The 18,368-nt window shown below is 45.0% G+C and overlaps 1 protein-coding gene across 1 annotated transcript in view; it reads left to right on the plus strand.

Moving 5' to 3' along the window:
- The window catches only part of opn4a (opsin 4a (melanopsin)), a gene marked incomplete at both ends in the record, with an annotated part of 32,296 nt that extends 15,041 nt beyond the window's left edge, over positions 1-17,255 (plus strand). Inside the window, 8 exons of the mRNA XM_080848599.1 lie at positions 1,317-1,520; positions 3,732-3,903; positions 4,225-4,386; positions 5,706-5,813; positions 8,471-8,666; positions 9,454-9,660; positions 12,628-12,696; positions 17,019-17,255. Coding sequence (XP_080704725.1) covers positions 1,317-1,520; positions 3,732-3,903; positions 4,225-4,386; positions 5,706-5,813; positions 8,471-8,666; positions 9,454-9,660; positions 12,628-12,696; positions 17,019-17,255 — 1,355 coding nt within the window. The remainder of the gene's footprint in view (positions 1-1,316; positions 1,521-3,731; positions 3,904-4,224; positions 4,387-5,705; positions 5,814-8,470; positions 8,667-9,453; positions 9,661-12,627; positions 12,697-17,018) is intronic.
- Positions 17,256-18,368: the final 1,113 nt, after the last annotated feature.

Raw genomic sequence — 18,368 nt, forward strand, 5'->3', positions numbered from 1 at the left:
CAGAGAGGAAACGATAAAAAATGATTTATTTATATCTATTTATAAAGGGTTTACAGCTAAGCCATGTGTGACAATCCAACTATCTTCCTTCATCTATTAGATTCCATTCACCGTCAGTCAGCGACAGTTGCTTCCACTTTGTCGACGCGCCCGACGGGAAAGAGCCGTTACCAAACTGATGAGCAGTGCGAGAGCCAGTGATAGCACATGATGTTGTTCTGGATGAGTGCAGGTCTAGGATCAGATCTTTGTTTCAGGCACAGTATTCTTCACAGTATTGGTATAAGTAGCTATTTATAAAGTGCAGTGACATTTTGTGGAGCCCTATGTTTCTTGGGAGCAGCAGACCGGATCTAAAGACATGGCTGATTGTCTCAGTACACTGGGCTGAGATGTACGCATGGGAATATTAAGTAAAGCTATATGTGTGTTTTAAGTCCTATACTGCCAGCTGTCTCTGATTATAGCCCTACATCATCTCATGTGTGTATCACGTCTGCACAAGTCTACTGGCTACAAAATGTCTGTTTTCCAGCCGGTGCGTGACTAGTGAGCTCTCCAAAAGCCATTCACTTTGAAATAAACACCCCAGACAGAAATATGTCAGAAATTACAATTTATATCCTAAAATAAACCCAACAGTCACATGGGACTGGTGGCATTTAGCAGTTGGTTAAGACATACAGCAAAGGTTAAGATCAACAGATTAGCCAAAACAAATTAAACATAAATGTGCGTTACAAAGTACACACTTTTCAGAACAATTGTCACATATGTTTAATTTCAACACACCCTAGATGCAAAATCTCTAAGGTTCCATCAGGACACCGAGTCCCTAACTTTTGCTTTTCAGTACTCTCTCAGCACTATATCTCAGTCTGTCTGCACAAACACGTTTCAGTTCTGTTTGCCTGGCAGGAAGTCGTGTCTGGCCACAGACTGTGTCAACCTCGAAGTCCAACATTTAACATTCGGAGTCAAGCTCTTATTACCGCAGGCTCCTTAAGCAGACAACTAAACACATCAAATTCACTAATTTCAATTTCCTGCTGGTTGTGACTTTTCGCCCCTCTGATTGTGACTTAGCCCCCCTCTGATTGTGCCTCAGCCCCCCTCTGATTGTGCCTTAGCCCCCCTCTGATTGTGCCTTAGCCCCCCTCTGATTGTGACTTCGCCCCCCTCTGATTGTGACTTAATCCCCCTCTGATTGTGACTTCGCCCCCCTCTGATTGTGACTTCGCCCCCCTCTGATTGTGACTTTGCCCCCCTCTGATTGTGACTTTGCCCCCCTCTGATTGTGCTTTTGCCCCCCTCAGCTTGTGAGCTCTACGCGTTCTGTGGCGCTCTGTTTGGCATCTGCTCCATGATCACGCTCACGGTCATCGCGGTGGACCGGTACTTCGTGATCACGCGTCCGCTGGCCTCCATCGGGGTGGTGTCGTGCAAGCGTGCCCTGCTCATCCTGGGGGGAGCCTGGGTCTACTCGCTGGGCTGGAGCCTGCCCCCCTTCTTCGGATGGAGTGAGTTGGCCCTGAGGGGAAAAGAGAAAGTTTGTTTGTTTTTTAATAAAGTGAGCCGTGTTCAAGCACACACATGCAGGCACACAGCTGCACGTGTAGTGTTACTCTAATTGTCTTTTTTTGGTTCTGACTTTGGAGCCTTACTGGTTTCCAAATCATGTCTCATAACATCATTAACTCAGTGACTGTTAACGGCGCTTTGTATGCGTACTCCGTCTGCGAAAATGTGAATCTGTGAACCTCTTTTTTTTCTTTTATTAGAGTGGTCCTACTGTGTGTTTTCTGAAGGGGGTGCGGGGTGAGGGGTTGGGTGTGGGGGTGTGGTTGCTCCTCGGCTCCCCTCCAGCGCTCTCTATGTTTGTCTCCGGTGCTACCACATGTCACCCCAGACACGCTGCACAGTCCCCAGTCCCTCCGTGTGAAGGGCGTCTGCCCCCACCGGCGCCGCCCGGGGCCCGTTTGTTCCGTCTCAGTTGGTTAGCATGCAGCCGCCTCCGTCAGAGGCACAAGCATGACAGACAAACACATACCAGCTCTACATTCACACACACACACACACACACCCAGACATATACTCACACACACACTCACAAACACACACACACACAGACATATACTCACACACACACTCACACACACATACACACTAGAGCGTGGCTCGGGACGTTTTTTTCTGTCCGAGCCCGGCCCTCAACCGACAGAATAGTAACCGAGCCCGGACCGAGACCGACAGCCTTTAACATTTTTTTTTTCGAATCCGAACCGAGCCCGACGGAATTAATTTCTCAACTGTTCATAGTAGCCTATTTATGCCACATTGACGTACGTCTTTTATGAATATCCTGGCTTTATTAAACTGGGGCATCAACAGTTAAACAGCTCTCTCTCACACAAACAAGCGCTGTTAAACGCACAACCGTACACAATAAGGCCAATAAGCATATTTAAATTAAATGATTCACATTGCAAGCACGTTTAGTAAAATGGTGCGGCTCCTTTAAGAGGAGCACGTACAAGGACAAAGGTGACGCATAGTTAGGATGTACTAGCGACAAACATTTGTGCTGTATCAGTGTTAACCAGTATGTGAGTAACGTGAGTTTTATTAAAGCATATTAATAGCGTGTGTAATGTGTAGCTATTTCATCCCGTTTGTTAACCTTTCCTGCGGTCTGTATTTACTAACCAGCAGCAGACGTAAAGGAAAGGGAATTAACCCCGAAGTTAAAAACATGTAATCTACTTCGGCCGTGGAGCATTTTACTCCCCTGCAATCTCCAACTTTCAGAGACAGACAGCAGAAAACAAACGGAATGAAATAGCTACACATTACAAACGCTATGCTTTAATAAAACTCACCATGCTACACCAACGGAGGTACAACAGACAAGTCTTACCATTGAAGATCTTTTAGCACGCCGACGTTCGTTCTGAAACTATCCGAGGTTTAATCCATGTTGTTGTGGAGAACGATAGTTGCATCAATCATATTTCATTAAAACTTCACACTTCTTAGATTGGACATATCCAACAACCAAATTAGAATTTGCATCGTCTACTAAGCAGAAATATCTCCATACAGTAGATTTCCCTTCGTTTAGTATCATTTTAAAGTCTCCGTGATGCCATTTTGCCACCTGTAATCTTGTTGTCACAGACATAAACTAATTCCCGCCACGGGAAGAAGGCTGTTATCCTTAAATGTAGGACCTAAATGTAATTTATTTTATTTGTCAAAAACGAACTTTTGCATCATGTGAAGCAGACAGTTGGCTTGACTATTTATTAAGATATTTTAAATTTGGAATGTTGATGTGTCGAGCCCGACCCGAGCCCGCTTATACATTTCTAATATTTGTCCGAACCCGGCCCATCGGGTTCCGACGGGTTCCGACGGGCTCGGGTCGGGTTGCCATGCTCTAATACACACACACATATACTCATACACACATTTACAGACGTTATGCAATGAGAGACAACTCGCCTCGACATAGCTTTTAAAGGACTTTGATTTGAACGTTAAACTTGCTGTCTTGCTATTTCGGATGGGCCTCCACGAATGGGCTAAGTCATTTAATGTTGTGTGGTCTCCTTGTCGTTATTTGGTGAGATTTGTAAGATTTTGGCAGACTCTGGTGGTAATGGTGGAGTTTAATCGGCTTCCTCTTCTTCTTGCCGCTCCCTTCTTTTGTTTGTCTTCCCCTCTGTCAGGTGCGTACATCCCTGAAGGCTTCTTGACCTCGTGCACCTGGGACTACATGACCTTCACCCCCTCTGTGCGGGCGTACACCATGCTGCTCTTCTGCTTCGTCTTCTTCATCCCCCTCATCATCATCATCTACTGCTACATCTTCATCTTTCGAGCCATCCGCAACACCAACAAGTCAGTGTCCAGTCTGGCCTTCTCACAAGCTTTATTCAAATAGGTTTGGATTGCACTAACTATATTGTATATAATGTTAACTATATGTGTGTGCGTTTGTGTGTGTGTGTGTGTGTGTGTATGAGTGTGTGTGTGTGTGTGTTTGTGTGTGTGTGTGGGTGTGTGTGTGTGTGTGCGTGTGTGCGTGTGTGTGTGTGTGTGTGTGTGCATTTGTGTGTGTATGTGTCTGTGTGTGTGTGTGTGTCTGTGTTTGTGTCTGTGTGTGTGTGGATGTGTGTGTGTTTGTGTCCGTGTCTATGTGTCTGTGTGTGTGTGTCATAGTGATGTAAGCAAGATCAATGGCAACAATACCAGGGACTCCATAAAGAAATTCCATCGGCTGAAGAATGAGTGGAGGATGGCCAAGATCGCCTTCATTGCCATCATGCTGTTCGTCATCTCCTGGTCTCCCTACTCCGCCGTTGCCCTCACGGCCTTCGCTGGGTGAGCACTGCCACCATAGCTGTGTTTTTAATCTCAACAACTGATCAACTCAATCAACAACTTATCAATAACAACATAATGCATAAACACAGGGTATGCACAGAGTAATGACTTCCCTGTTTATTTCACTTCCTCTTGTCCTCTCTTCTTCTGTCCGTCTCTTCACTGTCTCTTCTCCTCTCTTCTCCTCTCTTCTCCTCTCTTCCTATGTCTGTCTCTTCACTGTCTCTTCTCCTCTCTTCTCCTCTCTTCTTCTGTCCGTCTCTTCACTGTCTCTTCTCCTCTCTTCTCCTCTCTTCTCCTCTCTTCCTATGTCTGTCTCTTCACTGTCTCTTCTCCTCTCTTCTCCTCTCTTCTCCTCTCTTCCTATGTCTGTCTCTTCACTGTCTCTTCTCCTCTCTTCTCCTCTCTTCTCCTCTCTTCCTATGTCTGTCTCTTCACTGTCTCTTCTCCTCTCTTCTCCTCTCTTCTCCTCTCTTCCTATGTCTGTCTCTTCACTGTCTCTTCTCCTCTCTTCTCCTCTCTTCTCCTCTCTTCCTATGTCTGTCTCTTCACTGTCTCTTCTCCTCTCTTCTCCTCTCTTCTCCTCTCTTCCTATGTCTGTCTCTTCACTGTCTCTTCTCCTCTCTTCTCCTCTCTTCTCCTCTCTTCCCATGTCTGTCTCTTCACTGTCTCTTCTCCTCTCTTCTCCTCTCTTCTCCTCTCTTCCTATGTCTGTCTCTTCACTGTCTCTTCTCCTCTCTTCTCCTCTCTTCCTATGTCTGTCTCTTCACTGTCTCTTCTCCTCTCTTCTCCTCTCTTCCTATGTCTGTCTCTTCACTTCCTCTTCTCTTCTCCTCTCTTCTCCTCTCTTTGTTTGTCCGTCTCTTCACTTCCTCTTCTCTTCTCCTCTCTTGTTCTGTCCATCTCTTCTCCTCTCTTCTTCTGTCCGTATCTTCTCTTCCTCTTCTCCTCTCTTCTTCTGTCCAAATCTTCTCTTCCTCTTCTCCTCTCTTCTTCTGTCCGTAACTTCTCTTCCTCTTCTCCTCTTTTCTTCTGTCCATCTCTTCACTGTCTCTTCATCCCATTCTGTCTACCCTTTTTTTGGTGTGTTTTTGTGTTTATCTCTCTGTCTCTGGTTCTCTATTCCTCCCGTGTCCTTCTCCACTTCTCTCTTCCTCCTCCACTTCTCTCTTCCTCCTCCACTTCTCTCTTTCTTCTCACCTTCTCTCTTCCTCCTCCACTTCTCTGTTATGTCTCCACTTCTCTCCACTTTTCTCCACTTCTCTCCTCCTTCTCCACTTCTCTCTCCCTTCTTCACGCCTCTGTTCCTCACCCAGGTATTCTGATATGCTGACTCCATACATGAACTCAGTTCCTGCTGTGATTGCCAAGGCGTCTGCCATCCACAACCCCATCATCTATGCTATAACACACCCCAAGTACAGGTACACACAGTACGCCCGCATTCCCATGGAAAAACACACACTAACAAGAATTCACACACACACACAGACATATACTCACACACACACTCACATACACCACACACACACATACACACAGACATATACTCACACACACACACACACACACACACACACACACACACACCACACACACACATATACTCATACACACACTCACTTTTTTCTGAAAAGCGCTCCAATCGACTGATTATTACAACTAGCCAATATCCCTTAATTAACCTACATTAATCTTGTTTTAATAAAACATTAACTAGACTCTCACAAATAGCCAATCTTGTGCTTGATGGTGGAAGCACGTAGTAATGTGACTGGTTTCTGTCACGTCTGACAATCTAGGCGAGTGCCTTTGCATGTATTCAGTATTCCAGAGCCCAGTCTGAGATTGAGACTGAGACAGCATGTAATCCCTAGGTGTCCAGACTGCATGTAATCGCTGTGAAAGTGAAAAGTGAAAGTGAAAGTTGATAGCTCTAAATCCAACAATAAACTTTAGACAATGAAACCACAAGGTGAATCAAATGTCTTGCTGTTTATTTCTCACATGCGCCTGCAGGGAGTCAATTCCAAATCAGGTAGACAGGGTAAAGACTGAATATCAATGTACAGTATTACTTTTTATAAGGTCAGCTATGGGAGGTCACAGGTCAAATGGGGGTGTGTTACTGTTTAGGTACTGGTTAATCATGGGATACCTTTGGGTGATAGGTGAAGTTGGGCAAATGGGGGGTGGGATTGGGAGGGGAGGTGAGGTGACCGCCACCCCCCACGGAATGTTCCGGAACATGCTTACATAAGGTCCTGGTATGTGTATTACATAGGCCATGAGTAGGGAGGGGATGTCTAGAGAGGTTCCGTTTAGCATAGGCTCATGGGTGAGGGTGAGGGACAGACTGTGAATACACATGGCACGCACACACACAAGAGCATTCATGTATGCAATGGTAATTATATGACTATATCAATTTCCATCAAAGTCCTCTCTATGGCAGAGGTGGTGTAGTCACACACACTCTGAAATTCACCTCTGCATCTAAACCCATACAGGGAAGAGACACACACACACACATTGAAGTGAGGTTACACACTAACCCGGAGCAGTGAGCTGCCATTGGCGGCGCCCGGGGAGCAGTGATCGGGGTTAGGTGCCTTGCTCAAGGGCACTTCAGCCGTGGATGTGGGCATGGGAGAGCAGTGGTCTACCACTAGGTACCCTAGGTGCCCAGACTGCATGTGATCGGTGTACCCTAGGTGTCCAGACTGCATGTAATCGCTGTACCCTAGGTGTCCAGACTGCATGTAATCGCTGTACCCTAGGTGTCCAGACTGCATGTAATCGCTGTACCCTAGGTGTCCAGACTGCATGTAATCGCTGTACCCTAGGTGTCCAGACTGTCTGTGCCTGGGTTCCAGTCTTTACCAGAATGGTCCAGTGGAAGATTTTATCACTATGCACACTATGCAGCATGATCTTATTCTTCTTTATTTTTTTATTAGTATTTTTTATATTGATGTAGAAAGACATGAGCAAGGCTTGCATTTGTCATAGAGCCTGATATAGTCCCTACATGGTTTTTATGTGTAATGACGGTGTGGATTGTAATCATTCTACATGACTGCTCAATGACATTTTTTGATCATCATTATTCCTAAGATGTGGTGGTGTTTGTGAAGCATTTTACGTATGTTCGGAGGTTTTTAGGAGAGTGCTTTTTTTGCTTGCAATTTAGCTACTCGCAGTTGACTCACAATTTGAATGGCACCCAAGAATGCTAACTATTGTCTATATCCAACTTTTGAAAGCACATCATACTGAGGCATGCTTACTTTCTGTGATGTCAACCTGGAATGACCTTAAGCATTAGCACACAAGCTGTTTTACATTAACAGCCCTGGGAAAGACTTCCTCCCCACCCCAGTCTGAGTTCCCTGTGGTGGGGGAGTCACAGACCCACTCTTTCATCCCACCTTCCAGAGCTTGTGCTGGGGAAGTAATACAGAGCACCCCCCGCCATGGAGCAGTGTCAACCTCAGAGGCTGGATAATGTGAAAAGCCCTCTTCTCCATATGTGTGTGTGTGTGTGTGTGTGTGTGCACAGCTGTGTGTGGAGTCGTATGCAAAAGGGGTCAACTAGTTCAGGCGATTCCTCTGTCAAATCAACCACCTGATGCCTTGAGGCCTTGTCTGGCTGGTGCTGTGACCTCAGATGTCTTATTAGGACACATGTGTGCTATGCAATCAAATCACACATATGTGTGTGTGTGTGTGTGTGTGTGTGTGTGTGTGTGTGTGTGTGTGTGCTATGCCATCAAATCACACATATGTGAAGCTGACCAGCAGGACTCCTCTATGCTCCTGTCATTACAGTCTGAGGCATTTAGCTTAGTATAATGTGTCTGGAGGTGTGGGTGTGTTGTAATGGGAATGACTACATGCATTGTGTATATTTGTGTCTGCTCATAGAGTGTCATTCAAGTGTGCAGTATGTGCACAGTGCATTCGTGTTCACAGCATGTATGTGTGTGTGTGTGCGCGCGCGTGTGTGTGTGTGTGTGTGTGTGTGTGTGTGTGTGTGTGTGTGTGTGTGTGTGTGTGTGTGTGTGTGTTTGCCCCCCAGGTCAGCCCTGGCGAAGTACATCCCGTGCCTGGGCTCCCTGCTGTGTGTTCCCCCGCGTGAGCTGCGCTCTATCCACAGCAGCTTCGCCTCCACCCGCCGCTCCACCGTCACCAGCCAGTCCTCAGACATCAGCACACACTTCCGCCGCACCAGCTCCGTAAAGCCCCGCCTTTCCTCCGCCTCTGATAGCGAATCGGTGAGTGCCGCCAATGTGTGTGGCTCTTGTGTCGGTGTGTGCGTGTGTGTGTGTGTGTGTCCGTTAGTGGGCTGTGCGTCGCTTTGCCTATCCTTGTGAGTGACAGTTCTTTTGTCATCAGGGACTTTAGTTATCTAACCGTGTAAGTTCTATGACATTACTAATTACTCAGTCATCATAGCTTATGAATGCTTATGTGAGTGTGTGTATATGTGTGTATGTGTATGTGTGCAGGTGCATGTTTGTGTGCGTGTGTGTGTCTCTAGGGTGGGGGTGGTATGATGAATGTATGCTTGTGTTTAGGTCTATTTTTACATTTGTGTGCGTGATTTGTTTTCACATTTGTTGGTGTATTTGTGTGTGTGTGTGATGTGTGTGTGTGCGTGTATCTTTGATGTGGGTGATGTGTGTGTGTGCCTGTATGTTTGATCGGTGTGCATGTGTGCATGTGTGTGTGTGTGTGATATGTGTGTGATGTGGGTGTGAAATGTGTGTGCTTGTGTGCATGCGTGTGTGTGTGCGTGCGTGCGTCTGTGTGTGTGCTTCTGTACGTGTGTGTGTGTGAGATGTGTGCGTGTGTGTGATGTGTAATGTGTGTGTGTGTGCCTGTATGTTTGATGTGTGTGTGCGTGTATGTTTGATGTGTGTGTGTGTGTGCTTGCGTGCGTGTGTGTGATGTGCGTGCGTGTGTGTATGTGTGTGAGATGTGTGCATGTGTAATGTGCGTGTGTGTGTGTGTGTGTGTGTGTGTGTGTGTGAGATGTGTGTTCTCCATCCTCCTCCTCAGGGCTGGACAGACACCGAGGCTGACCTCTCCAGCTGTGGCTCGCGGCCCGTCAGCCGGCAGGTGTCGTGTGACATCAGTAAGGACACGGCGGAGCTCCCTGACGTCAAGCTCTGCAGCTCCGCCAGCCTTAAGGCCAAGCTCAAGAAACACGACTCAGGCATCTTTGAGTCCAAGCTCAAGAACCACGACTCAGGCATCTTTGAGAAGGTGAGTCCTCAAGCTAATGCTGGCCTGGGTGTGGAAATGTCACATCTAAATGTTAATGAATGAATAAATGAATGAATGTATGAATGAACAGCAGCTTTTATTGGAAAGAATGCTAGAAGTGTTCAGTAGTCGCTGAAAGGTGGTTTTCGTAGCTAACTCTGATGTGATCTGTCTGCTATGATGTTGGTGATAAAATGAAAAAAAAAAACAAGAGTGTGTGACCTTCTCTTCAGTAATATTCTCTCTAATTTGTATGCAGTGTTTTTATTTTGTGTATGGGTGCATATGTGTAGATGTCGGGGTTGTGTATGGGTGTGTGTATGAAGAGTCTAGCACAGCCACGTGTGTTTAAAGTGGGTGTGTGTGTGTGTGTGTGTGTGTGAGGGGATGTTGTGTGAGGGGATGGTGTGTGTGTGTGTGTGAGGGGATGGTGTGTGTGTGTGTGTGAGGGGATGTTGTGTGTGTGTGTGTGAGGGGATGTTGGTTATTGAAGAGTCTAGCACAGCTTTGTGTGTTTCAAGTTGGTGTGTGTGTGTGTGTGTGTGTGTGTGTGTGTGTGTGTGTGAGAAGTTAAGGCAGCAGCTGGACCCCATCTGTGTCTCACACTCCGTGGTTGAAAAAAGAAACACAGGGAAGAGAGAGACACATTTTTTAGAACAGGGGAGGCGAGTAATAAAACATGTGGATCAGAACGGACTCTCTGTCCCAACCCCGCATTAATCAAGTTACGTATTTGTCCTCCCTGATTGGTCTCCGGCAGCTGAAGGATGCACCAATGCTGCCTCATGTTAGGCGGGGAGGAGGGGGGGGGGGAACCACAGGGATCGATGTTTGACCTTGGCTTGCTAAACGCGTTAAATTATACAATGTGTGTATTCCTGAGAGGCCTCATCCTTTGTTGTTATTGATGGGAGTGTCAGTCCTTTCTTAGTTCAAAGCCCCAGAAGACGAGGTCTGGCTAATGACTCCCTCATGTAGATGCTAATGCACTAGCTGCTGAGCATGGCTTTAATGTGCAACCCCGTAGACCACAGGAGCTTTCAGTCCTTTAATGTGCAACCCCGTAGACCACAGGAGCTTTCAGTCCTTTAATGTGCAACCCCGTAGACCACAGGAGCTTTCCGTCCTTTAATGTGCAACCCCGTAGACCAGTGGTCCCCAACCACCGGGCCGCAGACCGGTACTGGTCCGTGAGGCATTTGTTACCGGGCCGCACAGAAAGAATAAATAATTTATATCAATTCCGCTGTATTAATTATTAGCGTCTGAAAGGTGTTTTATTATGATAAACGCGCTGATTTTCCCGGACGTCACATTCGCCTGTGCCTCTTGTCACGTCAAGAGGCTTGTCAAGTTCAAGTGATGCGTCACTCAATACATAAGCCCGCAAACTAGCAAAAACATCTTTGGAGAGCTTCTTTGCAAAGATGAAAAGGCCAACTAAGGAGCCAAAAGAGGAGCCTACGACCTTCAAAAGAGAAAGCTTCTTTTAACAGACAATACCAGGAGTCATACTTAAAATACGGGTTTATCGCAACAGGTGATTCTCACGCACCAAGTCCGCTCTGTTTAATATGTGGCGACATTCTAGCAAACGAGCCAATGAAGCCTTTAAAACTGCTTCGGCACATGGAGACCAAGCACTGATTCAGAGTTATGGTGAGTTGTATTTTTCATGCACTTAACGTTCGTTATACAATGGTGTTGGCCGCAAATTAACTCCACCTAACGTTAATGTTAGCTTTTGTGTATGAGCAGACCGGGCTTCATTCTATCAAACTCGGGTGCAATTGATTGATTCACATCAATATGAATGGTTGACGTGACTAATAAGACGTATAAAATGACACCTTGAAGCCGGTCCGTGAAAAAAATTCCTACATTAAACCGGTCCGTGGTGCAAAAAAGGTTGGGGACCCCTGCCGTAGACCACAGGAGCTTTCAGTCCTTTAATGTGCAACCAGGTAGACCACAGGAGCTTTCAGTCCTTTAATGTGCAACCCCGTAGACCACAGGAGCTTTCAGTCCTTTAATGTGCAACTCCGTAGACCACAGGAGCTTCCAGTCCTTTAATGTGCAACCACGTGACGTAGACCACAGGAGCTTTCAGGCACCTGTCATTCTTCCTTTAGTGGACAAGAAAGAATGGCATCTACTGTATCTATGTGTTAGTCCAAACCCGCAAGGGTTGTGCGTTTCTGTTGTTTTAGTCACGTGGCAGTTCTTTATTTCCGTCTCTGAGCTTGGCAAGTTCCGGAACAGGTTCATTGCTCATTTGTGAACTGTCTTCCAGTTAATACAATGTTATAATAATATTCATGATAACACAGGAATGGGAAGATTTACTTTCATGAAAATCGACTTGGGTAATCAGATACCAATGACAGAAAATGCCCTTTATGGCTTGTTGTAGAGGGGTAGTAATTGAAAAAGGCAAGTGAAATGAAAATGGTTTTCTTTCACACTTCCAAGTGTGTGTGTGTGTGTGTGTGTGTGTGTGTGTGTGTGTGTGTGTGTGTGTGTGTGTGTGTGTGTGTGTGTGTGTGTGTGTGTGTGTGTGTGTGTGTGTGTGTGTGTGTGTGTGTGTGTGTGTGTGTGTGTGTGTGTCAGGGTCAGGGCTGAAGGGATGAGGTGAGGGAGAAAATGAGAGGCAGGAAGAGATCCTGTGAAAGCTCTGGAGTTTTGCTTTGCAAAACACACCATCATGTTATTTTTAATGACTGAGATCAGTTCTTGCCACAATTTGTCTTAGCCCAACAGTTTGACATGCTCTCCTGGTTTGAAGTCAACCTTGAAGTGAAGGTTCGATGTGCCCAAATGACTCATAACAACATACATACTATGTACTGTATTTCACATAGGAATGACATGCCTGTTCTGGTGCCATTTTCCTGCCTGGTAAATAAAGCTGCGCTCAGTCCCCGTGTTCACACACACACCTCTTCTTCCTCTTTTTCTTCCTCACAGACCTCCTCTGATATTGATGACATCTCTGTGGCTGGAGCGGGTCACCCTGACCGGTCCTTGCCCCCAGGGGTAAGTCCCAGCGCCCCCCCTGCCAGTGTGTGTGAATCAGGTCCAGTTGTATCTGCTGGCCCGTGTGACTGGGGCAGGTTCTCATATGATGCCCCTCGGGTGCGGGGCATATCAGCCTGTCATCGCAGCCCCGTCAGTAGGTCACAGCGATGAGGAGGTCTCAGCTTCTCTCTCAAGGGTGTTAAGTGATAATGCACTCGACCAACGGAGAAATATGAAAGTGTTCACAGCATCTGTTCTCAGTGTCTGGCGATGGTGCTTCTGAAATAACTTGAAGAAGTAGTCCAGGACAACCAAAGGAATGTTCCGGTGTTTTTCTAAGGTTCAAAACTAATCACAGTGTGTTCCTAAAGCCAGTGTTACAGAAGAAGTGTCATAATTAAATCACAGTGTGTTACTGAAGCCAGTGTTAAAGAAGAAGTGTGATAATTAAATCACAGTGTGTTCCTAAAGCCAGTGGTACATAAGAAGTGTCATAATTATATCGCAGTGTGTTCCTAAAGCCAGTGTAACATAAGAAGTGTCATAATTAAATCACAGTGTGTTCCTGAAGCCAGTGTTATAGAAGAGGTGTCATAATTAAATCACAGGGGCCTTTCCTGAGGCTGGCTTTACACGGAGCCTAGTTTGTCTGCATCCGAAATGAAACTAATACAGATAGCCCTATCGTAAGGACGAACACTCTCTATCCGCACACGGTATCCGCAACGATTCGAATCGGGGGTCGAAAGTGAGTAGATTTGAATCTGTACGGGGGCTGGTGTTAGTGTGCACGGATTCACGCAACCCGTTCTAATCTGATGATGTCTTTGCCCCACGTGATCACCTTTTTCTACTGTGCTTATTTGTTTCTATTGGGATAGTGTGCTGCTCTACCTACATGTGGATAGTTTTTCGTGGTCTTACTTAGCCACGTAATTTTTGAGACCAGCCAGAACACCTGACACAACCGGTATTATTTAATAACTGAATGGGTTGCCATGGCGCAGCGAGTGAGGCAGCCGAGTGCAGCAGCTCTCCAGCTTAAAAAAAAAGATTTTCTTCCTTTTACCTTGCTGCTGTTACACTTGAATTTTGCTAACTGGATTAATACAAGTGTATCTCCCATATACCTAAATTGATGTGGTTAGAAAAGGGATAACATTGACAAGCCATCTATCTGTTTAATCTATTTGCATTAGACCCTTGTACAAAACCGCTTTTTGAAAGTGTCAGCAATATGAGCAAATCTGACGTATAAATATTTGTATTATAGACGGAGGGTTTCAAAACTTTCTATAATAAAGATGTATACTAAGTTAGCTCTTGTCCTTTCAGACAATGATAGCTAGCATTAATGTCACTTCAGAGTTACAGTACACAAGGACAAAGCCCCCAACGATAGCATACATTTGTTGTTAGTAATAAAACCATGAAATAGGAAGCAATTGTAAACCATGAAACATCAAGGATCCACACCACTTGCATTGTGGTCTCTCGTACTTAAACAGACTCTCCATAAAACAACTCACAGACATGTCATGTTGCACATTGCTTTGTTGCACTGTTCCAAACTCTTTATTATCAATACAAAATAGAATTCATTTTCGCATAACCTACAGTCTGCTCTGACCACTGATTTTATTAACCACCATAAGGTGTTACTGTGCAGATTAAATGTAGCCCAGATAGCAGGGAGAGGTTGGCCCAATGTTGGCCCAATGTTGTCACAGACGTTGGCGCGACGGCACATGCCAACGATGGGCCAACGGACTTTTGGCCGCCGGGGACACGTTGGGCCAACGTTGGCAAATAGGAGTGAGAGTCGGGTTTTGGTTGGCTTTTAACCAATTGCCAACGTTGGCCCAACCAATTGCCAACGTTGGCTTATAACCAATTGCCAACGTTGGCTTATAACCATTTGCCAACTTTAGCTTATTTTTGTTAAACCAAGCTATTTTTCGCTTTCTATGATTTTACAGAAGTCCACCGATGTCTATTCAATGTCATAATTCAATAATTCAAATCAGGATAAGGTGTTACAATGTCCCATAATCCAAGGACGGTCATACTTCTTGCCACCACATTTAATGCATCCAAAAACTTAAGGCAACCTAAAAAATCCGCTTAACAAATATGTTTTTATCAATATAAATATGGTTTAATGAATCAACCTTACATATTTCAGAAGTGACAGGTGTGTAGACAATGCACGAAGTCTTGTTTGACTCTCAGCAGGAACATCTCTTACCGTATTTTCCGATTTGTTTTGTACAGTCGCAAAATGGCAACATAGTCGATAGCACGGCCCGTAAGGAATTTAAACAGACAGCAGTTACATACAGGTATTAATCATTTATTGTAGGCAACACGCAAGCAAAGAAAAAACAAGCGAACACACAAATAAATTAGTCTTGGTAGGCTAGTCCGCATCAGAGCCGTCGCTGGACACATCACCAGCCGTAGAGATAGCTCAGCTGCTAATGACAGGTAGCTAGCCAGCTAACAAAATCACGCTTAGCGTAGACAAGAATGTGAATGCTGCACCTGCTTGCGTTACCTAGTCGATAGTGCTACGTCTTATGTGGTTAATTAACGATACGGTTCCTATACCTTTACTGATGAATGTGGATCAAAAGTTTAAATTACTTGTTGAAAATTGAAATGACTCGCTACAGTCAGAAAAAAGTGACGAAGGCAGTTCACAATATCTGCTAACGGTTTTTAATTTTAAAATAAGCTCGTGGCTATTTGTATTGTTACGCAGTGATACAGAGATTCTGAAAGTGTTTACAGAGACGCGGAATCACAATGTCTGGCCACCATTAGGCTATATGCTTTTAATACTCATGTTTATCTTAATACAAAAAAACACAAGATTGATTACCAATATGCCCTGCAGAAAAAGGTGGAATGGTTAAAAAAAAAAAAAAAAAAAAAAAAAAAACATTATCAAAATGTTGGGCAGCTGACGTTGAGCCAACATGGACCCAACGTCAGCTGCCCAACCGTTTGCATTTTGATTTTAATGTTGGGCAGTTGGCGTTGGGTCAGTGTTGGCCCAACGTTGGAATTCCAACTCCAACTGTAAAAAACACAGAGTTGGAATTCCAACCTTGGGCCAACGTTGAACCAACGTCAACTGCCCAACCATTGCATTTTGACGTTATTGGTTGAGCTGCCGACGTTGGTTCAACGTTGGCCCAAGGTTGGAATTCCAACGCCGACGTTGCCAACCATTGCCGACGTTAGGCCAACCTCTCCCTGCTATCTGGGAGGCTATGCGGCTCGGCTAAACGTTGCTAATTGGAGCTTGACTAACGTCTTGTGTTTATCCGTGTGCTCGTGTCTTCTTCTACGTTTTTTTCAGTTGTCTGTAGCAGCGCCAAAGCGCCACCAACAGGCGTGGGGGATGTACTACAGCCGCTTCATCCCAAACAGCTGGGTTCGTCTTTACGCAAATTTCTCTTTACCAGGCTCCATCCTTACGCAATTAAAGATTCGATCCGTGTGAAAAAGGAACCCGGTTTAAGTGAATCTAGGCTCCGTGTAAAGCCAGCCTGAAAGAGTTGCACTTCCATCCATCCCTGCTCAAGTGGGATGCACACTCATTACATGGAGATAGGAGAGGGAAACAAGTGTCTTGCATTATAGTGTTTGCATGCCAACCTAATCTCTATACGTTAATGAACACAATAATGTAGAGGAATGTAATCATTGTCATTGATTTTAGCATAGAAGGCTTCAGATTGTGTTAGCGAAGCTAATGTTGAGCTAGCGATTTTGTGAACTGTTTGTCCTCAGTGGAAGTTCAGGGTTAGAACCAAATATAAGGGATGAGATATCATTTGAGGGTTGTCAGTAAGCAAAGGGTTGACTCAAAAAAACGATGGGTTGACAGATGTAATTCTAGAATATTGATTGGTTAAGATTAGTTACCAGGCAGAACGGAAAACCCCCCTGTATTTGATTGGCTAATACCAGCTACAACGTTGTTTGCCTAACTTTTAATGTGGTGTCACGTTTAACGCTGCTGTTCAACATTACTAGCGACTGAATTACACTTGTGATAGGTGTAATCTGTAGCAGTAAATATCGTAAACGTAAATAACTGATAAAGGATGTGTGTTACACTTCACAAACACAGGTAATCATTGGGTTTTTGCTTAAAATAGAGGTCTTGGTATTAGCCAGTTCCTGTCTGGTAACTATTCTTAACCAATCAATATTCTAGAATTACTAGATTACTAATAATCTGTCAACCCATCGTTTTTGAGTCAACCCATCGTTTACACACAAGGGTTTCCTTGCTACGTGTTGACTGGTGTTTTATTTTATGGCAGGGTGGAGACTTTGCAGACGGGGTGGTTTCCGGAGTGATTGGCCGGATCCCCAGCATTGTAATCACCTCCGAGTCCAGCCCTTTCCTGTCCTCCCTGAGGTTCAATTGCCGTAGCAACGGATCCCGGCTGACCAATGGCAGTGTGGCAAAAGGGTCTGTCACTGCTGACATACCAGGAAGTGCCCTGAAGGGTTCCGCCCTTCCCTCTGCTTCTGACCCCGCCCCCAGTGCTAAATAATTTGCTGGTCTGTTTTTTTTTATTTTGTTTTGTTTCGGTTTGTTATGTCTTCATTTTTTGTTATATCTCAAGGAGCATTTTGAAGTGTAGTTCTAAGAGGGTATCCAAGGAGACTCTTGATCCTACCGTCCCCTCTGATATTGCCCTCTCCTCTTTTTCTCAACCATTTTACACATTTCCAAAAAAATGCTCCACGTCTCTCTCTCGCCTGCAAAATGAATTTATAAGCTCCCCTGACATTTATGGCTGCAACCTGCAACCTGCTGGCAATGTGCTCCAGCAGATACACACATCGCGCATCCAGTCAGGGGGCTAGATGATATTTAAACTGCCTGCCGCCCACACCTTAGAGCTCTAGCCAAGATGTTCGTGCAGATGATCATAACAGGAATGTGTTATTGAATGTCGGACTGATCACTGATGGCTGATTTCAGACCGTTGTCTCAAAATAAGTCATTTAAATATTCACCATATGTAGCTTTCTTGGTCAGTGAAAACTTTTCCCAGTGTTACTTTGCATTCTATGCAGGGCTTGATAACTTTAGACAAATGGAACAATAGATTCAAAGAATGGACATTATCCACACTAAGAAATGCTGTCTTTTTAACCATGCTTTCAAAATTACGTTATTGGCATAAGTCTAGAATACATTTTTATTTTCCAGCGAAAATTACCAAGATAATAAACAAAGCAAATTGAAAAAAACACCCAACAATATCCTGAGCACTAGGGGGAGCCACCAATAAGGCCTTTAGGTAAATGGTGGTGGAAGCCATTGTCCCCATAGACATACAGTGTATATATGTTTATGATTGTCCCCATTTCCTGTGCCACTTGTTTTCAACACCAGCACCATCATGTTTTTTTTTTTGCCACTAACCTAAACTAACCCCAAACTAAATCCATCAAAAAATTCTAGACTGTCTTAACTTATTGGCTTCTACACTTAACCCAGACTAAAGCTGAGGTGAGCTATGTTCCTGCAGATCCAGGCTGGTAATGGCCCACTGTATAGGCACATTGGGCTGGTGATGGCCCACTGTGAAGACACATTGTCCCAACAACCCCAGTCATTGGTGGCAGTCAGCTTCACACATGTCACTGAAGCATTA

The sequence above is a fragment of the Sprattus sprattus genome (assembly GCF_963457725.1).
Source record: "Sprattus sprattus genome assembly, chromosome: 12".
NCBI classification, from domain to species: Eukaryota; Metazoa; Chordata; class Actinopteri; order Clupeiformes; family Clupeidae; genus Sprattus; species Sprattus sprattus.